Source organism: Mixophyes fleayi, chromosome 3 (assembly GCF_038048845.1).
Source record: "Mixophyes fleayi isolate aMixFle1 chromosome 3, aMixFle1.hap1, whole genome shotgun sequence".
NCBI classification, from domain to species: domain Eukaryota; kingdom Metazoa; phylum Chordata; class Amphibia; order Anura; family Limnodynastidae; genus Mixophyes; species Mixophyes fleayi.
The window spans coordinates 273132204-273157594 of record NC_134404.1 but is presented as its reverse complement, the minus strand read 5'-3'; the positions used below and the strand labels follow the sequence as shown (position 1 = coordinate 273157594).

At 40.8% G+C, this 25391-nt stretch overlaps 1 protein-coding gene across 3 annotated transcripts in view; it reads left to right on the top strand.

Annotated features, from left to right (window-relative positions):
- The first annotated feature begins 15639 nt into the window (after positions 1 to 15639).
- LOC142144573 (sulfotransferase 6B1-like) overlaps positions 15640 to 25391 on the top strand; it is a 74525-nt gene continuing 64773 nt past the window's right edge. For all 3 annotated transcript variants that reach the window (XM_075203605.1, XM_075203606.1, XM_075203604.1), the window contains exon 1: positions 15640 to 15865. In XM_075203605.1, the coding sequence (XP_075059706.1) occupies positions 15643 to 15865 (223 nt within the window). In that variant the 5' untranslated portion in view covers positions 15640 to 15642. The remainder of the gene's footprint in view (positions 15866 to 25391) is intronic.

Genomic DNA, 25391 nt, shown 5'->3' with positions numbered 1-25391 from the left:
CCTAACATTATAGTCTATCTTACTTACCCATGTTCTGTGCTAGTCTGGCACCCATACGTGTTTTTTTTCCAGACAAAGACCATGCCGTGTCATTCATCTTTATCAGTTGGCACTTACACCTGTAGGCCTGTAAATGGTGCAAACGATACATCTGAACACAAGCGTACTTAAGAGAAACCCAGTCCTCGAATCGGGCGCATCTGTGCTTTCAACACAACCTTACTGCACATTGCCAACATCATACTGCCCCTTACAACCCTTTTCTGCCCATCAAGTCGTAGGCAATCGTAAGTGTCATTTGCGTCCAGACATGAATTGCATGCAATTGCGCTCATTGGTGCAGGGTCCGTTTCTGAGCATGTGCAGAACTACTTCACGCAAGATGCGACACACAAACGGACTTACATCAGAACATGTATCAAACCTGTAACTACTTCCTAAATTACCCTTTTTTAGGTCTGCCGACTAATTGTTTGTCCACAATGTAAATAAGTTGTTAGTAATTGCGGATATAATGAACAATAATTTTGCCCCTTAATCTAGTGGAAAAATAAATTTTACCCATGTTAATAATAAATACATTTTACCCTTAATCAATAAATGATGTTTACCCCTATAATTTGTAAGTAAATGGTGCCTCCTCTTATGATCTGAATGGCAAGACAGCTTAAACAGCATAACGGTGGTTTGTCAAACAGCAGCTTACTAAATCTGACTGTTTGTTTTTTGATAATGTTAAAACTCGGGATGAAGATTTGTAAAGTGGTGTCTTGTTAAACAGTGGTTTTCAGCCATTTTACAGGTGATTTGGCATTTAGTAAATACAGCTGTTTTGAAACTGCCGGGAAAACCCCGTTCTTTTGGTAAATCTACCCCTAAGGCTGTATGCATATGGCCATTGTTTAACCAAAAGTAGAGCATGTCCCATTACTCCCTGTCCCTGTTATGTCATATGCTTTGGTAAAATGCCTATATGCACTGCCATCTTTCTATAGAGGTTATTTATCTCTGTATCCGACTGTCCTACTTTCACCTGTCAACTAATGGGACAGAGGACAGAATGGATGACACATGTTAATTAATATTAATTATGTGGTATGGGGTTTGGACCTACAGATCTTTATTCAAATCACTTGACTACTCTTGCCTCATTGTTTCTCTTGTCCTAGCTTATTAGCTTGACCCATCTATACTGCAAGGACACGCCCCGGCAGAAAGGCAAAGACTCCGCAAACAATGCACACACAATAATGGTGACTCAAGGAATCAGAATTTGGACTAAAAAGTACTCATCTTATGCACGTCAATAAATTACCATAACTTTACACTAGTTTATCTATAATACTCATCAATGATTTAAGATTTGCAATAATGATATCTTTTGAAAGCTTTTCACCTATCTATATGTTAATAACTATTGTAACGATAAAATAACTGATTGTGATATGGGTCTGAGAAAACTAGCATTACTAAACCAATTTACAACTACTTCAAGACTATTATGTGGCCTAAAGAAATACCTGCTATAAATAGTAGTAACTCATTAATTTGTGTTAAACATTAATAATTACCTGAAATACTAAATGCTATATAAATAACTATAAATCCTAAAAATAAAGAGACTATCTTTGTTAAGAAAATGTTGCACGAAAAGTAATACAGCTAACCAATAATATAAATTATGCTTAGTGTTCTTTGTTAAATAGTAAGATATTTATGTATGCGTGTGTGTATGTATATGTATATATATATATATATATATATATATATATATATATATATATATATATATATATATATATTGTAACAAAGGGAGGCATTTATCTGACAAGATGCAAAGAAAACATACAAGCAGAGTAAGACATTGGCGCAGTTATGCACCTAGACTCAGGTTAAACCAAGTAAAGACTTATGTGTAGTTTAAAGTTGGTTAACTTACATGATTTGATGGCTGCTTCCTCTCAGCAAACAGACAGGGTGTGTCTGTTAGTCAAACAGAGCAAGTGATTGGCGTTTTCTCGTAAAGAGAAGGTGGGTGTGTCACCTGTCCATCAAGCTAAGGCTGGGGGAGGAGTATCATGTATAAAAGCTTGTTTGTGTCATTTGTTCACAGAGACCAACGCTGGGTAAGCTGGCTGGTCCTGAGAGAGAGCTGGTCTATGTATAGCTAGCATTTAGGGTCTCCATAATTGCTGATGTCAGGAGTCAGTGGGGACCTGACCCGGGAGCAGACATAAGACCCCCACTGCATAACACTCTCCCTCTGTCTTCCTGTCCCCGGGAAATGTTTCATGTTCAGCCTTACAGCGAGAAACCCTGGCCGAGGACCAGGAGCAGCTGCTGTGTGATTCCTGAGTCACTGCTGGGTGTATGGTAAACAATAGGTGTCTTTAGTGTTTTCCTGACCTGGACCATCTCGGGATCCTGTGACTCTCTTAAGCTTGTTGCTGAGTGCAGAACGTCTAGCCGTCCATAATAAATCTGTCCCGGCCTCCTGCACCAGATCCTCTGCTTTTCCTGCAAACTCTGCCATCCATTTCCACCAAAACTGGCTGTTCCCTTGGATCTTCCTGTGTGCTTCTGCAGTAGCGGGCTCTTGCCACAAGTGGTGTCAGGAGTGGGATACTCCGGGAAGCAAGCTACCCAACCCGCGCAGACGTCAACATGGAGGAAGTACTAAGAACCCTTGTGAATGTGGCCGCTGTGCAGCAAAAGCAGCAAGCTCAGATGCTACAAGTTGCTGAGGCACAGGTGGAAAACACAAGGCTCTGAAGAGAAGAGTTAAGCCAGGTGAGACATGACAGAAATTAACCACTTGGTCCTGTTCTCCAGAAAATGTCGCCAGGTGATGACATAGAAGCATATCTGGTGTCCTTTGAGAGACTTGCAAAAAGGGCAAAATGGCCTCCTAAAGATTGGGCTGAGAGGCTGGCGCCATATCTGACTGGTGAAGCTCAGCGAGCGTATATGGATCTAGATGAGGAACGGGCCTATGATTATTTATGCCTAAAGTCTGAGATATTGGCTCACATTGGAGTTTCCAGGCCAGGCCGAGCCCAGTGCTTTCACCAATGGCGCTATGATAAAGAAAAACCGGTCAGAGCGCAAGTGGCTGAGCTTTCTAAAATTTTAAAGAAATGGATGCAGCCTGAGGAGAATTCGCCTTCTCGGATGATTGAAGTTCTGGCGATAGATCACTGCATCCGGGGGCTGAACCGCGATTTGCAAAGGTGGGTTCTGCAATCAGACCCACAAACTTATGAAGAGCTTGCCACCGTGGTAGAAAGGTTTTGTGCGCTACAGCAAATGATTAAAGAACCTGCATTTGTGCCAAAGCCGCTGCCACGCCAAAAGCCAGGTTTGACAATCCTTGCTACAGGGCCCAATGGCAAAACTGCTACGGACAGAGGGCCAGGTGCAAAGCCGTCTAATCTGAAGTGTTTTTAATGTGGTGAGCCAGGCCACTTTAAGGCAGAGTGTCCTAAACTACCGGAACCCATGGACTGTTCCGTGGCACATATTGGGCCTGCTTTTCCAAGATGTTTTACCATGAGTCCCACATCAGGAAGTCCTTGCTTGTTCCAGGTGACTGTGCTAATCAACCAAAACCTTGTTCTGGCCTTGGTTGACTCGGGGAGTGAACTCTCATTGGTTTCCAGCTCTGCCTTACCCGAAACCATAACTTCTCGGTTGCCCAAGGTGAAGGTTCTTTGCGTACATGGCACGACAGAGGAGTATGAAAGAACAATACTACCAGTCACACTCAAAGACAAAACTGTTATGGTGGTAGCTGCCATAGCACCTAAACTCCCATATCCACTCATTTTGGGGCGAAACTTCCCACTGTTTAATGATGTCCTCGGTGAGCGGATCAGGCCGGACATGCCGGCAACTAATGCAACGGTCGGAAGCCCGGTCTTAAAGGAATCGCCTAAGAATCCACAACATCTGGACATCGATCTTTGGGAACCGCCAAACCAGAATGCCATGCTGGGAGTCACAGCAGGAGTTCCACAAAAGCATCCTGCAGGGAAACATGGACAGTCCAAACTAGCATTGGTCTGTGATGTCGCAGATGAGCCCACCCCGCCTGTCAGTGAGGATACGGACTGGTCCGCAATACTAATTTTGTTTCATCTGCAGGACTTTGCTCGAGACCAACTTAATGATGCCACTTTGGAACATGCCTTTAAAAGTGCGACTGAGGTAAATGGGGTAGCGAAAGCCGCCCAGCCTGCAGAAGGTATACCATATTTTGTTGTTAAAAATAATTTCCTGTATAGAGTTGCTAATGTGCAGGGGGAAAAAGTAGAACAATGAATGGTTCCTCAGGCCAATGTAACCATAGTGTTAAAAGCGGCACATACACATGTCTGTGGGGGACACCTAGGGGAGGATAAAACACAGGAACGAGTTCTGCTTAGGTTTTACTGGCCCGGTGTACACATGGCAGTGAAAAAGTATTGCCGGTCCTGTCCCATTTGTCAGAGAACCTGTCCCAAACCCATGTACAGGGCACCTCTCATTCCAATACCAATAGTACAAGTTCCCTTTGAATGGATAGCTATGGATCTTGTGGGGCCACTGGAAAAATCCGCACGTGGGCACCAATATATACTAGTGGTGCTTGACTATGCAACCAGGTATCCAGAGGCAATTCCCCTACGAAACATAAAGTCCAGCACCATAGCTAAAGAACTTGTATTGATGTTTATACGTTTGGGAATACCCAAAGAAATTCTCACAGATCAGGGTACTCCATTCATGTCTAAACTGATGAAGGACATGTGCCAGTTGCTAGGGGTTATGGCGCTTCATACCTCTGTATACCATCCACAAACAGATGGCTTGGTGGAACGCTTTAACCGCACATTAAAGCACATGCTCAGGAAAGCAGTGGCTCAAGAAAAATAGATTGGGACACTCTTATTCCCTATTTGATGTTTGCCATCCGTGAGGTACCTCAAGCTTCAACAAGGTTTAGTCCCTTTGAGTTATTGTTTGGGAGACAGCCCAGGGGTATCTTGGATATGTTAAAAGAAGGGTGGGAGCAGCAAGGTCCCAGGGAGCCAAATCTGGTTCAATTTGTGTCCCAAATGTATGAGAGGCTAGGAAAGATAGGGCCCATTGTGCAGCAACATGTAAAAGAGGCTCAGGAACGACAGAAAAAAAGTTATGATAAAAGTCTTGTTGTTCGATCTTTCATGCCTGGGGACAAGGTCCTAGTCCTGGTTCCCACCCAGGAAAGCAATTTTTTCGCCCATTGGCAGGGTCCATATGAAGTTCTAGAGGCTGTTGGTCTTGTCAATTACAGAGTCCGCCAGTTAGTTAGGAGAAGGGAGGAGCAAATATATCATGTTAACCTCCTTAAACCTTGGCATGATGAGGAAACCACTCCTCAGGTAGTGAGTACTGCCATTAAAAAGTCTGAGGTGCCCATAGAGCCAGCTTTGTCCATTCAGCAGAGACAACAGACTGAAGAAATGATTCGCCGGAACAGGGATGTCTTCTCTTCCATTCCTGGGCGCACAACTTAATCGAACACAACATTATCACTGTGCCAGGAGTCATTGTAAAGCAAAAGCCGTATCGTATTCCAGAAGCCAGATGGGTGGATGTGAGACAGGAGGTCGAGAAGATGCTCCAGTTAGATGTGATTGAAGAGTCCACTAGTGAGTGGAATAGTCCCATTGTGCTTGTCCCAAAACCCAATGGGACAATTAGGTTCTGCAATGACTTTAGGCGCCTAAACAGTATGTCGCAGTTTGATGCCTATCCGATGCCACGTGTGGATGAACTAGTGGAAAATCTTGCTGGTAGCAATTATTTAACAACCCTTGATCTAACAAAGGGTTATTGCTAAGTTCCCCTGACTTACACGGCCAAGCCAAAGACTGCATTTTCCACCCCTGATGGTCTCTATCAATATAAAGTCCTACCCTTTGGGTTGCATGGGGCACCTGCCACCTTCCAAAGGGCCATGAATAAATTGCTACGACCTCACACAGCTTATGCAGCCACTTACTTGGACGATATAGTGATTTATACCCCAGACTGGGGATCACATTTAGCCAAAGTTGAGGCGGTCTTAGCCTCATTAAGGTCAGCAGGGTTAACAGCTAACCCAGAGAAATGTGCCATAGCCATGAGAGAAGCCAAATATTTGGGGTACATTGTTGGTCGAGGGCATGTAAAACCCCAGCTAGACAAAGTGGAGGCAGTCAAAAATTGGGCAAGACCAGAAAAAAGTTGCAGTTAAGAACCTTTTTAGACTTAGTAGGTTACTACAGACGGTTTGTAAGCCACTTCGCCACTAGAGCTGCTCCACTTACGGATATGTTAAAAAAAAGTTGTCCAGATAGATTAACCTGGTCTGATTCTGCAGAAATCGCCTGGTCTGATCTTCGGTTAGCTCTTTGTTCCTCCCCAGTTCTACAAGCACCGTATTTTACCCAGAGGTTTCTCCTCCAAACTGATGCTTCTGGTGTTGGCTTAGGTGCAGTCTTGTCACAGGAGAAGAATGGAGTAGAAAATCCTGTCCTGTACCTAAGTCGTAAGTTACTTCCAAGGGAACAAAAATATGCCACTGTGGAGAAAGAATGTCTCGCCATAAAATGGGCTACAAAAGCTCTGCGCTATTATCTCCTAGGCAGAGAGTTCACCTTAATAACAGACCATGCACCATTGAGATGGATGCAGAGCAACTGGGAGGTAAATGCCAAGGTAACCCGCTGGTTCTTGGCACTACAACCTTTCAAGTTCTCAGTAGAACATAGACCTGGGATTCTGCACAAGAATGCAGATGTATTGTCAAGAAAATATGCGCTCCTTGCGAAGTCCGCGTCCCCCTACTTGGAGACGCTAGGGGGAGGGATATTTAACAAAGGGAAGAATTTATCTGACAAGATGCAAAGAAAACATACAAGCAGAGTAAGACATTGGCGCAGTTATGCAACTAGACTCAGGTTAAACCAAGTAAAGACTTATGTGTAGTTTAAAGTTGGTTAACTTACATGATTTGAAGGCTGCTTCCTCTCAGCAAACAGACAGGTTGTGTCTGTTAGTCAAACAGAGCCAGTGATGGGCGTTTTCACTTAAAGAGAAGGTGGGTGTGTCACCTGTCCATCAAGCTAAGGCTGGGGGAGGAGTATCATGTATAAAAGCTTGTTTGTGTCATTTGTTCACAGAGACCAACGCAGGTTAAGCTGGCTGGTCCTGAGAGAGAGCTGGTCTATGTATAGCTAGCGTTTAGGGTCTCCATAATTGCTGATTCACGGTGTCAGGAGTCAGTGGGGACCTGACCCGGGAGCAGACATAAGACCCCCACTGCATAACACTCTCCGTCTGTCTTCCTGTCCCCGGGAAACGTTTCATGTTCAGCCTTACAGCGAGAAACCCTGGCCGAGGACCAGGAGCAGCTGTTGTGTGATTCCTGAGTCACTGCTGGGTGTATGGTAAACAATAGGTGACTTTAGTGTTTTCCTGACCTGGACCATCTCGGGATCCTGTGACTCTCTTAAGCTTGTTGCTGAGTGCAGAACGTCTAGCCGTCCATAATAAATCTGTCCCGGCCTCCTGCACCAGATCCTCTGCTTTTCCTGCAAACTCTGCCATCCATTTCCACCAAAACTGGCTTTTCCCCTTGGATCTTCCTGTGTGCTTCTGCAGTAGCGGGCTCTTGCCACAATATATATATATTGTTAGTACTGTGCAAAACTTTTAGGCAGGTGTGGAAAAAATGCCGTAAAGTAAGAATGCTTTTAATAATAGAAGTATAACTAGTTTATTTGTATCAATTAACAAAATGTAAATCAAAGCAATGTTTGGTGTGATCACCCTTTGCCTTCAAAAAAGCATCAATTCTTCTAGGAACACTTGCACACAGTTTTTGAAGGAACTTAGCAGGGAGGTTGTTCCAAACATCTTGCAGAACTAATCACAGATCTTCTGTGGATGTAATTAAATTAAAAGATGACCACTTAAGAAGAGCGTCTTATACAATGCAGCCACAGTAAATCATAGAGTGCCACTTCACTCTTAAATATCCAATAATAAAGAGATATCTATGCCACAAGTGCAAAATGCATCACACAATAAAAAATCTATTTAAATATTTACAGTTCTTTTGCATATGGTCAATAAGTTCTTATTTTCATCAAGTCATATAATCCCTTTTTTTTGTAGATTCCTTAATAGGCCGATCCTTCCAAATATCTCAGGATACAAGGATTTCATAAATGGGAAGTAAACAGACAGGAAAATAATATAGTGTAGTATTCAATACTAATTTATGCTTCCACACACAATCTATTAATCCCATGTATTCCATACAGGTGTTGTTAAGTAACGATATCTTTACCATCACGTGGAGAAAAGACTTTCAGGGTTAATTACCCCTTTATAATTGTGCTTACTTTTCATATGTTGGAGTAAATAGCCTTCTAATTATAATAATTACAGGAATTTTCTTTTTGATCCAATCTTACTCCAACGGATACATGAGATAAAGAAAAAATAGGACAGGATCTAGGTTGATATCCTTGCAAACAATGTAAAAATTTTATTGCATAAAAACATCCATAAAATATTATAAAATTCATAAATAAAATCAGAAAATCAAAAATCAGTCCACTGATAATCAAGCAAGTATACTACTACCAGAGGTATTTGTTATTACAGCATGTTCAATTTCAATGATTTCTAATGGACGGCAGGTAAATAATTACTAGATCCATAGAATGCAAATGCATTCCTACCAGAGCTTCTCAGTGTGTTCAGCGTTAGATGAAAAAACAGTCCCGAGATATTGACACTGCAACAACTTGGTCAGCTGAGGTACACAGTCCTTTGCCTGGAATCTCGTTATCTTCCAACATATTTTAACTCCGCCCACTGGAGTCATTCTCAAGGCAAGAGTGTAGTGGTGGCCAATCATGTTTATAAATACACGGCCACCAATCGCAAAATGAGATTTCCAATGTTATTAATCACATTAGACTGTGGATGTAGACTTGCTGAAATCATTTTGTCTCCATGTAATCCCAAACAGACTTGATGATGTTGAGATCAGGGCTCTGTGGGGGCCATATCATTACTGCCAGGACTCCTTGTTCTTTACACTTAAGATAGTTCTTAATGACATTGGCTGTATGTTTGGGGTCCTTGACCTGCTGCAGAATACATTTGGAGCCAATCAGACACCTCACTGATGGTATTGCATGATGGATAAGTACCTGCCTGTATTTCTCAGCATTGGTGACACCATTATTCCTGACCAAATCCCCAACTCCATTTGCTGAAATGCAGCCCCAAACTTCCAAGGAACCTCCACCATGCTTCAATGTTGCCTACAGACACTCATAATTGTACCGCTCTCCAGCCCTTCGGTGAACAAACTGCCTTCTGTTACAGCCAAATATTTCAAATTTTGACTATCAAAGAACATCCAAGCAGTAGCAGAAAGTTAGGTTCAATGATGGATGACAGGGGTTAAAAACAAAATGACAGTTATCTGTACGTCAGAGTCCCAGAGCTTTCGCTTTCACTTCACTGGCAGCGCCGGTGCTAGGGTCCTTGGCGCCCTAGGCACAGTTTGAAAATCGCCGCCCCCCCCCTTTAAAAATCGCCGCCCCCCCCCCTTTAAAAATCGCCGCCCACCCTTTAAAAATCACCGTCCCCCCCCTTTAAAAATTGTCGCCCCCCCCCCTTTAAAAATCGCCGCTGCGCTTCCCTCCCCACCCCTCCCCATGTCTTTCTTTAACTTACCTGCATGAAGCTGCTCCTCTCTACTCTGTTTTCTCCCCTCCACTCACAGACACTGTCGGGCCGTGATGATGACATCATCACAGCCTGTCACTGTCAGTGAGCGGAGGGGAGAAGACAGAGCAGAGAGGAGCAGCTTCATGCAGGTAAGATTCAATAGCCCCTTCCCTCCTCTCCTCCCCGTGGATTTCACTTTTTTTTTTTTTTCGAGGCGCCCTGCAGAGCTTGTTCACTGGACTTACTGTATCTTCAAACATGTCGTTATGTTTAAATTAGAGATGGTCACTGACCCCCGTGTTTTGGTTTTGGATCTGGATTAGCTTCGTGTTTTGGTTTTGGCAAAACCGCACTTGCGTGTTTTGGTTTTGGTTTTGTTTGGTTTTGTTTTCCAATATGTTAAAAAAATTCAATTTTTTTTTGCCTAAAATAACATAATTTAGGTATTATTTTGTACCTACATTATTATTAACCTCACTAACACTAATTTGCAGTCATTTCCATTCAATTTTGACCATCTCACTGGTCACAATATGCTTTCCATACACTTTCAGTCAAATACTGCAGCGATCTGGCTGGATGGTAAGCGACAGAGCAATGACTCAAACACACGGCAGTTCCTACCACATATAGGAAACATTGCAACGAGCGCTTCACGTGTTGCTTGGATAAGTGAAGTAATTTTACAGGTAATACATAGAAATATATAGTGCTGGTATAGTACAATTTCAGCAGGCAGAAAATAGTTTCTTGAGGAGGTAATATGACACCCCAAACAGTTGGTAATGTTTGCATAAATGCCTCCTCTATCCTCCTCTCCTCCTGCTGAAATAAGTGCTCTAATAAGTGTTCTCTCCCTGCTCTAATGCTCAGACCTATCCCTTCTCTCTCCCTCTGTCAAATGGAGCTGGATTGCTGTGGAGGCAGATATTTAAGCATTTCAAACATCGCGAGAACCGAGATCCGACTACATCACAATGACGCTTTGCCTCGATTTTGATTCCGAATATGCTCGGCTCGGTACTCGGATACCTCAAGTTCGGGTGTGTTCGCTTCTCGGGGAACCGAGCCCGCCCATCTCTAGTTTAAATTGACAGCTTTTCTCATTAACTAGGGCTTTGCTAAAATAAGTGTCCAAGCATTCATTCATAAGACAGGCTCCTGTTGACTATTTATGCTATATTTTATTAACCAATTCACACAGTAGCTGTATAATATACTGGAATACCCAGCTCAGTTTAAAGCACTTTACATTGCTGACATTATGCCCATCTCTCTATCTCTCTCTGAAAGACTTATACACTGCTGTAAGCTGCCAAAAATGACAATATCCCTCATCCATCACTGACTTTTCACATGGTTTGTAATTTATCCATTAATGATATGTGCAAAGTTATTCATATGTTCCATGGTAGTAGTGCGCCTAGGAATTGTATTATGATTTGTAATACTTTAACTATTCACGCTGTATCTCTAGCTTCATAGAGATTTCGAGATCACTGATAATCTACCAACCTTGATTGTTACATGCGATACATAAATACACTATAACATCATACATGTCTAAATAAAAAATCTCTTTGTTATTATGTATGTGTGACTCAACCAAATACACATAATAGGTTGAAGAAAGAACAAGTACAACAATCTCGGTCCTAACAATAACATTTTTATTGCAATAATAACAGATACTGAATAGGATATGTGTGTTCAGATATGAATTAAATCTTTATTATAATACTGAAGGGTCCATTTATGATTGGAGACTTATTTATTTTTTATTTTTTTGATATTAATCAATTTCGCCTTCTAATAGACCTTTAAAGCATAATAAAGTAATAGAGTTGTATTAAAAAATATAGGATATTTTATTAAAGATAACACAACAAAATTGATTTTAGGATTTTTTTGGACTGGAGTGCTTCAAAGGTCAACTTTGCTTGGTGCATCTAAGCACACTTTTTTTGAATCTGTACTTATATCTAAGTTGAGTAACCCCCCTTGAGGCTATATAGTATTATAATATATGCCCAAGGAAGAGTCTCATCCCTTGAGTGGACTTGTTCTCCTTTTCTTTAATACCTGTACCTAGCAGGGAGTTTTCCTTTAGATACTCTCTCCAATCTCCTCATGTTAGTGACAGGTTCTATTCTTTCCTCAGAGCTAGTGTCTCCCACACATTTGGAGGAAATCTCATGGACCCATTTCTGTGGGGGCAGGGTTGGCACTGTAGTCAACCACCACTGACCACAGCAAGAAGGACATTGGGTCTAAAGGACAATGCTTGGGCATATCTGATCCCTCATCATATCAGGTGCCCCATCATCTTCTGAATTTTCTTTTAAATGGACTAGATACTACTTCAACTGGTCCCCATGTACCACTTTCCAGTAATGGCCTTTCTCTATCTACAATTGTAATTTGGTATATCAGGTCTAGGTATGTTATGATCCAATATGGTATTAACTCCAACTTGCTGTCAAGTTTGCTGACACAATAATTGACTAGAACTTATATGTGCAGAATTATTAATACATTTAGCAGTAGTAGTGCACTTTGAAATTCTATCTAACAAACTATTGAGGGTGTCGTGAACATATAGAGCTTGCAGTTATTTATAAGGGATAAATCATAACTGCAGTGTAAATGTGTTATATCAAATGAGTCCATTGATGAGTGCAGTTATAGTAAAATGTAAAGACAGAGTCTGATGTAAATGTATTTGCTGGCTTTGCACATTCCAGTGTGAAAACATAAGTGGGTCACCTGTGACAGCTTCAAAGGGCTCCTACTGTGAGACAGCTTGGCCTGGGAGGGAGTTTTGGACACTTGAATAGACTGTGTGGGGCCGATCACAGCTGGAGAGCCTTGTAGGCAGCATGTGAAAGCCTATACAGGTATATAAGAATATGACCTTCAAAGGAAAATGTTGTTATAGTTCATATTTTGGGAAATCTGGGTGTTACTCCATACTGAAGAGCAGAAATCACACCAGGGTTGTGAATAACAGGTACAGGTGGTATTCGTGAACAGCTAAAATCACATATCTTTGGAAAAGGTATGTCACATTATCATAATTCCATCATGTTTGGTATTTAAATGTACGGGAGATTATGACCGGTTTATTGAAGGGGGAGTTATTTCTCTGGGATATATCTGTGAAGAATTACCCACAGGCCAAGACTTTAGGAATCTTTGTGAGCCAAGTATAGTGACACCCAGGGGACATCCCTGCCCCCTTTTAGCATTAAACACTGCCCCTGTGAAGACCATTCCATTTAATTTTACTTATAAAACCTGTGTTGGGAAGGAGCAAGGGTCAGCTTCTTGGGGAATCAATCTAATTGAAGGACTGTCCATCTTTTCTGCCTACCCCCAGGGCATACAGATTATAAGTAAGTTATGCTTTGTACTGTTATCACGTTTGTTTTTATACTGTTTTGCTTGTTATGTCAATCTATTATTTGTTTATTCATTATTTTTCTTTATATCTGAATGCCCTGTACTTTTGTATATTAAACCTATACTTTAATATGTTGCGTCCTTGATACTCTAACGAATCCATTAGCCTGTTAGAAGAGAAAGCTCGACCAAGTTAACCCTTGGAATGCCAGTGTGTGATTTGTTGATACATTTGATTAACAAACTGTGTGTGCTTGCATTTACATTTGTGTAACAGTCTGGAGGTGTGAAGAAGTAACCCTTTGTGTGCTGATGTGGGTCTTGCTAGTCTGTGAATAGCTAGAAGCCTGCGTACCAGTGTGGGACAGTGTATTGGGGATCCTATTGCCCGTATTCAATTGGTGGTGGCAAACCTGAAGTGTCTGGGGGTGTGAGAGCGCTGTGTTGGGGGACGATTCCGTAGGTCTATAACCTGTGTGATAGTTAGAGAGAGAGTGCGGGCTGAAATCGTGTGTGACTTCATACAGCGAACACCCCAAACTCACGGCAGCTGGGAGCGTGTTCGTGACAGAGGGTATTACAATTACATATGAACAACTATTCTCATCTATTTCAAAATGAAATTCAGTTTATACCTCTTACTGTCAAAATGTTGCACCCCCAAAATGTTTGTGCCCCCCAACAGCCTGGAGCCCTAGGCTGCAGCCTAGTGAGCCTTTTGGATAATCAGACACTGGGAATGTTAGGAGGTCCACTGCGCACCTACCAATGATATTCACGTTAATACAGGGCAGCTTACAGGAGAAAGGAGGGAGGTTTAGCACTTCAGAAGCACTAGGAATGCCCCAGTGGAATGTGACACCCCTCCTACTGTGATGTGTACACTTCCGCATTGAAATCTGACCATACCTCTTTTTTCAGAGGTGTGTCCCAATTGCCAAAATTCTAATGTTCTCATACAACAAACCAAACACAATCCACAGATTTGTTCTACACCACTTTCTCACACACATAGTAATTCATGGGCAGCACAGTGGCTTAGTGGTTAGCACTTCTGCCTCACAGCACTGGGGTCATGAGTTCGATTCCCGACCATGGCCTTATCTGTGTGGAGTTTGTATGTTCTCCCCATGTTTGTGTGGGTTTCCTCCGGGTGCTCCGGTTTCCTCCCACATCCCAAAAAACATACTAGTAGGTTAACTGGCTGCTATCAAATTGACCCTAGTCTCTCTGTCTGTGTATGTTAAGGAATTTAGATTGTAAGCTCGAATGGGCAGGGACTGATTTGAGTGAGTTCTCTGTACAGCGCTGCGGAATTAGTAGCGCTATATAATAAATGGCTCACTGTGTATGTCCCCCCACTTGCACAAAACCTTCATAGCTTACCAACTTAACTAAAATAAAAACAGAGGTTGGCAAAATTAAAGGACAGAGTTTATTAATTTAAGTAAGCTTTTTAAATAACCTTTGGTTGCGGAGAAAGGGCACTGCGGGACAGCTACCAAGCTGATACAACCAAATAAACGTGGGAACTGTCAAAACTACCGTACATCCACTAACGGGATCTCATCCCAAAACTGCCATGCGCTAAATCGGCGTCAGTGACTGTAACCCCTTTAAACTCACGATGCCCCTCCTCACCGAGCCGGACAAGGGACCCACCTCAACGAAGGACCAAAAATTACTGGTGCCTCTAAGGGTACAGTGACCTGCGGCCAAACAAACACTAGCGCTTAACTAATCAGCCGCTGAACGAAGTGCCTTTCTACCGCGAAAATTGGATAAGACATCAACAACTAACACCTTAAACTAGGAGTGGGTGGGCGGGATCTCGTGACGAAGAGTGAAGAAACCAGGAAGTGCAGCCACCTATATGAAGCCAGGACCCTCCCACAACATCTACCATTGGTCGGGCCGGAACTGATGTTAACCCTTAAAGGTAAGTGTACGTTCTGTTGGAAACACCATTCGACTAAGGGGCCTCACTTGTCAATAAATGGTGATGATGATGATATATTAGTAAGTAACAGGACCACTTGTGGTATATTTTGTCCATAGCATTTAGGGCAAAAAAGCATGATGATGATGATGATGATTGATGCTGTTAATATTTGTCTTTCTTTCAACCTGACTGAAACTTGTGTTTTACTTACTTTAGCTCGTCTTTTCCCTCATTGTCATTATGTAATGTCTGTACTTTTTACATATGTTTGTAGTGCTACTTAAATAGCTGACACTTAATAAATACAGGATAATAACAATAAAAGTAATAATAATAAAAAAAATTATAATAAGAAAGTAATAATAATAATTCAGTAGTGCTATCTATGTATAATTATGTAATAAGCAGTGCTCTCTGCCAGTAAATGTGTGTGTGGAAAGGGCAGTACAACGTGTGTAAACACTCCCTCCTAGTGCCTCACATAAAAGAAGTGCTTGTGAAAGCTCAGTTAGTTCATTTTTCTCTTAATCTGCAGGAAGATGTCTGGCTCTGAAAAACTAAGCAAATCCAGCCGGGAAAAATTCCTAGAAACACTGAAGAAACTGGGCGAAGAAGCCAGCACAAAGACTCCAGAAGAACTGAAATTTAGTTATAAGGGGATTCTGTACCCACATTTTATCTGTAGTGAGGCCACTTTTCAAGCACTAGAAATGTTGGAAGCCAGAGAAGATGATGTGCTGATTGTAACTTATCCCAAATGTGGTAAGTGGGGGAACAATTACAGTTGTCAAGTGTATCAAGTAGCAAGTTGGGAAATAAATACTAATTTTTCTTTTGTAACACAAATTCTATAACAATCAAAGTAAAGGGCACTGAACAGGGTAGACAGAAAATTCCCAATAGATCAACTAACTTCTATTAAAAACCAATATGCAGTATCCACAAGAGTAAAGCCTCAGTTAACAGAAAAATAGGCTTGTTTCTACTAATTTCAATGTGAACTATTCTACAGGCTTTTCACAAGTAAAGAAAGTGTAGGAATAGCCAGGTATAAATAGATCATCTCATTAACATAATGAGCATATTAAATTGACATGTTAAAACACATAACAATAAAAGGTACAGATCATTCAAGAAAATCGGTTAAATCATAATTGTCTTTAAAACCAAAATTCACCATATTGTTGAAATTGTAAATCTCTCTTTTTCTTAAGTGGGGAATTCTATCTTCACCTCTATATAAGATGTGCCTGTTCAATAGCTAAGCATTCAAGGAAGGTATGATCAATATTTTAAGTTGATTTAAGTGCCTGTATATTTCACTTGTGTCCTTAATAGATTTAACGGGCCTTTGGTGTTAATATAATCTTTGTTGTATCCTTCTGGTTGTTCTATTAACATACCGTACACCACACGATAATGCAATAAATAAATATAACTATACTAAATAGATTTGCAGGTAAGACATCCATAAATGTTAAAGACATTTCCATTGCTATATTAAGACAAAACTTACACGTTACATTTTCTATACCTATACTATTTATTAACTGGTGCTTTATTAGGGATATTATTATAGTTGGCCAAAACATGAGGTAGTTCCCGTGTTCCCCAGAGACAAGCTGCAGACCTGGGGCAACTATAAAGCATATAAATTAATTGTGTTAAACTGTTTGATCCTTTTAAAACATATCTTTTGATGATAAGGCTGTATTACTGTTAATCCCACTATTGCTGTAGTTGAGATGCTCCCACTATTGCTGTAGTTGAGATGCATTTAAGTTATATTACTGTTTTATTTAAACAAGCCTTCAGGGTCTCAAAGCTTTCCTTTTATAGTCTTACTAATATTGTTTGTGTGTTTCACAAATAAGGAATAGTGACCACATTTTTTTTTTTTTAATATCTGTTAGTTCATAAATGTTGTAACACTTTTTAACAAATCTATTAATTTAAAGTTTGGTTTTTATCTCAATTTTCCTGTGCTGTTCAATTATGTATAACCCTAAATAACTGACTCATTAAGCCATAAACTTTTATGCCCACTGTTGGCATCATCATCATCGTCATCATTATTTATTTGTATGGTGCCACAGATTCTGTAGCGTCCGACATCATTAACATAAATGGCATAAATGAAAACAGTTAATATAACAACAGGAATGTGGGAACAGTAGAGCAGAATAATAACTGCTTTTCTGCAATTAACAGAACAAAGAGCTTACATGCTAGAGGAGGGGTGGAGAAAGATTGTAGGAGTAAGTGGGACAGTTTTGCATCAGGTACGGACCTGGTGATGGGGCAGTGTATAAACAAATAAGCAAAGTAGAGGTACATAGGGGTTGAGCAGATTAAGGTAAACTAGCAGATGTTCTATATATCAGAATGTAGACAGATGCCTGAAGAGCATTCAAATATTGAAGATGATTACGAGTTGAGTCCTGAGGAGGAGGTAGATGAATAAGGATAATGAGAAACTTGTTGCTAGGAGTGACAGGAGAGATGTATGGCTTTTGGTGAGGTCGGTTCCCACAGTGGACTTGGAGTGGTGCTCTTGAAGCTTCTGGTGTCAGCCCGTCAATTCCTCAGTGCAGAGAGGGCTGGAAACTAGAGGAGTTGCAATAAGCTGCTTTACCATGCTTATGTATTTGAATACTGGAAATTTTATTTATATCCTGTAATGTGAGTTACAAGTTAAATATACTTAAGCATAAAATGGATAAAAGTTTGTTAGGTTTTTAAGGATTTTGTTTATGCTTTGAAATTACTGTATGCAATTCTATTGTTATTATTATTATTTGTTGTGTTAACAGTAATTTTTAGTAATAATCTAGCAAAAGAATAGAAAAATCTCTTTTGTAGATTTTATTGTTAGTTGGAGCAAATCCTGAAACCCTTTGATAATAGTGAAACCTTTGGCTTTGCCAATGTAACATCGATTAGACTGAAAATGTAATTTTTCCCTCTAATTTGATTGTTTTTTCAAAGGTTTGTTTTCATATTTTTTTCCTCCCCTTTCTGCATCTAACCAGGGCTAGATTTACTAAAAGCCGGTGTGGTGAAACTGCCAATTTTCAGTGATTTTTCTTTACTAAAGCCAAAACCGCCATTAAAATCGGCATTGACATTTTATAAAACCACCACTTTACAAATCGCCATACCGATTTTAAAAGTGATGAACATACAAACCCGCCGGATTTACTAAGCTGGAGTTTGCAAAACCACTGCAAAACTGCCATCCAAACTGTGAAAATAAAAGAACATACTGTTTGAGCTATTTTGCCAATTAGAACATAAGAGAAAGCACCATTGACATTTAAATTATTGGGACAATTATTATTTATTGATTAAGGGGCAAATTATTTTTAAATTAACGTATGGGGCAATTTTTTCCCCCTTTGTTTTAAGGGGACACAATTATTGTATTGTATTATGGGAGAAATGTGAATATATGATATTACCTGATTGTTAATGGTAGATATAACTATTTATGCTGCACAATTTGGCATTACATAGTGCCCGAATAATATAATAATTTGATAACTTTGACCCCTTAATATAATGTAAATTAAAATTTGGCCCTATAAGTTCATTTTAAAATAAATATCGATTGCCCCAATAATTTAAATGTCAGTGGTGCTTCCTCTTATGTTCAGAACGGCATAGTAGCTCAAACAGCATGTTTTTGCCTTCCACTGGATCATTATCAAATAAAAAGATTGAGCTACAATAACCTTTTGTCTTTATTCAGCCATGTGAACTATGGGTCACATATATAAAATATGGTGCATATGTAAGTGTATAAAAGTTGTTGCAACTCATGGCAACCAATAAAATTATATGATATTTTATTATACACCTTTTACGCAGTTACCTGTGCATTATTATTAAATATTGAATAATTTGGAGATTTTTGAGAAAACACATGATACATCATGCTCCAAATCAATGTAGGATATTTACAATAAAAATTGCTGGTTGCACCATTAGGGACATTATTCCCATTGAAATCTACGACTAGGCATATCCAGCGAAACGCGCGTCGGTGTTTCACTGGATGCTTTTTGCCTATTGCTTTAATTTTGAATGGAGTTTTTTCCCATGGACTTGTGAATTTGCTCAATTAAGCCCAGAGTTAGTGGAGCAGTGTTGAGGTAGTCAGCAATACACGCCCCATAATTTGATTGAGCCGGGTGCTGTTCCTCCACTTGATTAACAACAATAGCCACACATCATTTAGTTTGGTGGTTTATGATTATCCAGATAGAAAGGCTGTCTGGTTTTGGATCAGGATTTTTCTCCACTACTCTATATACAATTGAAGGAGGCTTATTATAGCGGTTATCCATCCATGGTTCTCCTTTATTATATATAGCTAGGCATGCATCCAGTTAGTTTTAATTATACATTGGTTTTAACTTTTGATATTTTATATATCTCGCTGTTTTAGTGGACTAAATAAAAGTTATATTTTAAGTTATTTCTGAACCCACTCTCTGAATTGGTGACATCTTAGCGAGCTTCAGTGCACCTCATTATTTCTTTCGTTTTCTCTCTCAGTTTTTCAGTATATAATATAACGAGAGGTGCACCCCAATTAGTTGGATATCACAGGTTGTTTCCTATTTTTCATTTATATATTGGGTTGATGCTCGGCACTGGTGCGATCGAAATACTTTTTCTCCTCTCCTCTATCTAGCTCATCCTTATGAAATCTACATGGATGACAGAATTAAATGTTCTATTACTGCAGTTGACTCATATTTGGTTCCAGTATTGCATTTCATTAAACAATTGTAAACAATTACAACTTTTAAATGGTCATGGTCAGCCAATTAATATTTGGGGCTAGATTTACTATCAGACGTGATGCAGCATCGCGGCGGTTTTCCGGCGGGTTTGCATTGCAAACAGCCGGATTTACTAATGGGCGCATTTCAGCTTCAATTTGAAGCCGCCGACGATGTCACGGCGGGATGTAATGCTCAAAGCCACCGGCGGCTTTGAATAGAACATGGCGCTTTTGCTTTAAATGACGGCGCTTTTGTGTGAAGGCGGTTTTTTTGAAAATTACACCTGTCTCCTGGCCTGTTATTATTGGCTATTTTCAAACTCAGGAGATTTGACATCACAAGCCCTATATAAACCACTGGCCTGACACTTTTTTTTCTGATAGGGTTTTGAGGAGTTTTGTGAGAGGAGTTTGGAGGATAGTGGTTTGCTGAGAGTTGGTGAGAGTTGGAGTTTGGTGGATTGGTGGAGCGATATCTGATTGAAGTGTGAGTAGTCCTGTGTTTTTTTCTGTTTTGTACATTTATTTTCTCATTTATTTTCTGTCTTGTATTTTTTGTATTTGACTTGTCCTTTGTCTGTGTTACTAGTGTGTGACTGTGTGGAGAGTGTGTCTGTATGTAGTGTAGTTTGTTCTTTGTGTTTGCAAGTCCTTCAGTGTTTTGTGTTTTTCTGTCTTCTGTGTAAAAATGTCCAGAGATAGGAGGGGAGAACAGGCTGAAGAGAGGGAGATGGAGGTTGAGGGGTCAGAGGAGGGAGAGGGAGAGGTTGAGGAGACAGGACAGGGCAGGAAGACCAAGACAGGGAGGAATGTGCGCTTCTCACATCATGAGAATTGTGTGTTGGTGCACAATATCATTCCCTGCTACAAGGTCATCCTAGGCAACCTGGCAGCCCGGACTCCTCTAAGGCGGCGTCACAAATTGTGTGGGAGTGTCTGTGATGTCGTGAACGCGGTGGGCCCACTGAAGCGGACAGTGGCGCACTGCCGTAAGCGCTTCTCTGATATTAAGAGGAGGCTTAAAGAGAAGATGGCCCAGGAAAGGAGGTCTACAAGGCGCACGGGTGGTGGCCCCCCTCTTCGTATGGAGTACACCACGTACGAGGAGGAGCTGCGCCAGATAATGCCGGCTGAAATTGTAGAGGGCATAAATGTGCAGGACACAGATTCGCCCTCTTTTGGCCAAGTAGTTGGTGAGTGATTTGGTTTTTTTACCCTAACAGTTTTTTAAATGTTTTTCTCTTTTTTTAAATGCTTTTCTCTTTTTTTAAATGTTTTTCTCTTTTTTAAACTGCTTTTCTCTTTTTTTAAATGCTTTTCTCTTTTGTAAAAGGCTTTTCTCTTTGTAAAAGTTTTTTTTTATTTGTTTTGCATTTTTTTTAGTTTTTAAAAGTGTATTTTTTACTCTATTAGTTTGTAAAGGATTTTTTTTTTCATAAAAATAAATTTTTTTATTCGCAAACACATTTTTGAAATAAACAGTATATTTGTAAATTGCTTTTTGCTGCAAATACGATACATTGTATGCTTTTTCTAATACATCCGGATTCGCCAGGACCGCAGGTAACTCCCAGTCCGAGGTCTACACCTCCACCTTCAGCGAGAGATTCAGGCTCTGAAGAGCAAGCAGGTGCGTGGTCTCTGTTTGGGGAAGAAATAATGGAGTTAGATGTTTTTCTGTGCAAATGTTGGTGTCCATGTTATATTTAGTGATTTTTATATGGTTTCCAATGAGAACATAGGGCTAGATTTACTAAACTGAGGGTTTGGAAACCTTGAGATGTTGCCTATAGCAACCTATCCAATTCCAATTTTTTATTTTTTTGGCCATTCTGCAAAATGTCAGCTAAAATCTGATTGTTTGCTATAAGCAACATCTTCACATTTTCAAACATGCAGTTTAGTCTATGTTCCCCATCATGTGCTACACAGAGGGAGAAGTAAAATAGTATTCGCTTACCCCAAAGCACGGCCTTGCAGCATTTTGCTACAAGCACCCTCAATGTTTGCATTTTAAATTATTTACATTTAGATCCCTTCACTGTAACGCATAGGCAAAATGAGATTTTACTCCTAAAACATATGAGGAGCATCCTTCAGCAGGTCGCAAGAGGACAACTAATCTGGAAGGTAGACATAGTTAACCATTCTTTAGTTGTTAAAAGTTTTTGTTTTTGGTACAGTGTCCAGAATTCAATTGACAAACATGTTAGTTCCTATATACATACCTTGGTTATTTCACCACAGGAACCTCATCATCTCAGCAAGGCCAGCGCCAGTCTGCGCAGATGTCACCTCCTGACGACACACAGGAAGACACAGTCATCACTTTAGAGATGGTAGATGTCCCCGTGTCTATGCGCCAGGAACAAGCAACTGCCCCTGCGGAACAGTCATCCGAGCAACAAGCTGCACCTCCTCAGATGGATACAGGGCGAGAAATGGCCCAATCCATTGCAAATTTCCAGGCACAACAGTCTCAGTTTATGGACAGCCAAACAAGACACATGTCACAAATTGCGGCCCATTTGAGGCGGATACAACGCTCAAATAGTCAAATCCCTGCTGGAATCAACCGTCTGGCAAATGCTTTGGAACAAACCAATGTGCAGCTGGCACAAAGGACTGGGGCTGTGGGAGGCCTTACATTCCACAGTACGTGAGGGGAATGCCAATGTCACCCGGCTGGCAGGGCAACTACATTCTGAAATTGTAGCCCGTTTACCGGCACCTATGTCTTCAGCCACCACCAGTGCCGCTAGTACGCCTAGCACATCTCTACAGAGTACTCCTCCAAGGAGAGGTGCTCGCACCAGGGGTGGGCGAGGGAGGGGAGAGAGTGGCACCAAGCATAGCGATATGCCTGCAAAAAGGCGTCGCTAGTACAATGTTTATTATTGCTTAATGTTTTCAAAAGTTTCTGTTTATATTTATTGTGTTCTGCAATAAATGCAGTTAAATTTCTATGGTGTCAGTCTTTCTTTTCTGCACATTAAACAAGAGTATACTGATGTTTTAAAAACTATGCACTAATTTCCCTCAAACATTGACCTCTGACCAGTGGCGGATCCAGGGGGGGCGATCAGGGCATTCACCCCCCCTAGCAGCAAAAAAATAGGTCCCAGCCGCCGATCAAAACGGGAGGGGTGGGGCTAAGCGCGAGCGGGGGGCGGGGCTAAATGTGGGCCAGCCAATCAGAGTGGTCCCAGCCGGCGATCACAATGGGAGGGGGCGGGGCCAATCACGGGTGGAAGGCGGGGTTTAACGCGAGCCAGCCAATCAGAGCAAAGGAGGGGCATGATTATGTAAAATCGCCCCCCTAAACATAAAGTCTAGATCCGCCCCTGCCTCTGACTGTCACATTCCAGGGATGTTCATATTTACCACATGAGGAGTACACACTATCCTCTTTTTAAAGGTTCCAATTTACAAAACATTTTACATAAAAAACAAACATTGCACTCACATAAAACACATTTTAGAGCAATAAATGTTTATCATACTATGTACTTACACGTAAAGTAGTTTGTAATGAGATGGTCTCTAATCTCCCTTCCGCCCTCTGTGCTCTGCACATCACCAGATGTGACACGGACCCCTTCTTCTTCACTGTCTACTGCAATAATCGGTGGGGTAAGTTGATGTAAAGCCAGGTTATGCAGCAGACAACAAGCCAGGACAATCTCAGATACCTTTTCAGGTGCATACATAAGCACCCCACCAGATTTATCAAGGCACCTGAACCTGGTTTTCAAGAGTCCAAACGTATGTGCTATGACACCTCTAGTGGTTATGTGTGCCTCATTGTATTGGTGCTGTGCAGGAGTCTGAGGATGCAGCAGAGGAGTCATGAGCCAGGAGCGACACCCATATCCTGAATCTCCTGCAATAAAAGTAAAATGTTAGCTACCATTTAATTTGAGCATGTTGTACAGCAGTTAGCATATGTGAGGCAATTTGAGTAATGATAAGGGATATATAAAACATGGTTAGTACATACCCAAAAGCCATCCCTCCGGCATTTCACCACTTTCAAATTTGGCATAAAGGGTAGACTGTCTCAGGATAAAGGCATCATGACATGACCCAGGATAGCCTGCAACAACACTCAATATACTCTGGTTAGCATCGCAGACAACCTGCACATTCAGGGAGTGGTAATGATGGCGATTAACAAAAACCTCTGCCCTGTGGTGAGGTGGTCTCAGGGCAATATGAGTGCAATCTATTGCACCCATTACATTAGGGATACCTGCGACCCTATAGAAAGCTCCCTTGAGCTCATGCCACTGTGACTCCTGGCTGGGGAAGCTGATATATGTAGTGCACACTCTTTTAAGGGCACCTCAACCGCCATCACAAACACGCCTGATAGTAAATCTAGCCCTTGGTGTTGAATCAACTGAATGGTAATTTATATAGTATATAGAGTGCACTTATGAACACATCCATATGGCCAAAGGATCCATCTTTGTTACATTGTTAGCTCATGAAAAAATGGGTAATTAAGGAATGTGATGACTTTTATCATTTGTTCTATACCTACAATAGGACTAATATGACAATGCTTTCTAGGAATGCTGCATAAGTACATGCAAGATACCTTTGGAAGTCTTAATCAACTTTACACAAAAGCTGCTACCATTTGAAAATATATTTGAATCAACAGATTTGTCTGTATTACTAATGACACTTACACCAATTGTTCCAGACCGTATTTTTATTGCGAACCAGCAGGCTCTTAAAGTAAATTTTTAAACTCATAATTGATTATTTTCCTGCAGATTTTTTTTTTTTTAAAGAAAAACTGAAAACTGCTACTTACAGAAGTATTCAACCCCTACAGAGTAGTACTTAGTAGAACAACATTTTGCTACAATAACAGCTTTAAGTCTGTTGGGCTAAGAACAGGGGCTGACTGGCAGACTTTAGCACGGGCCCATAAGTAGCGGCCCATCCTTAAAGTGTGGTTTTCGGTACAATGTATATTTATTAATATAAAAAAGGCTATTTTAGTGTTGCTCAAGCCAGCGATACTTATAAATCATATAGCAATAGATTATATAATAATGTTTTATTACAGTACTGAACATTGGGGCTGATTTATCAAAATGCAAAAAGCCCCTTTGCTTTAAAAACCTGGGGGTATATTTACTAAACTGCGGGTTTGAAAAAGAGGAGATGTTGCCTTTAGCAACCAATCAGATTCTAGCTGTCATTTTGTAGAATGAACTAAATAAATGATAACTAGTAAATACACCCACTGATGTGTTTGCCAACAAAAGGGCTTGTTTTTTGCTCTGCACTATATACTAATAAGGTTATTATTTGTTTTAGGGTTAACCTAAAACAAATAATATGAGGGGTGCTACTGGGAGAAGGAGCAGAGCACTAGGTGTCAATCTGACACCCTGGCCCAGAGCTGGGGGGCCAGAATGTACTTTAGACAGGGGGGGCCCTATGATGTAACATGGTTATAATTTTAGACAAATACTC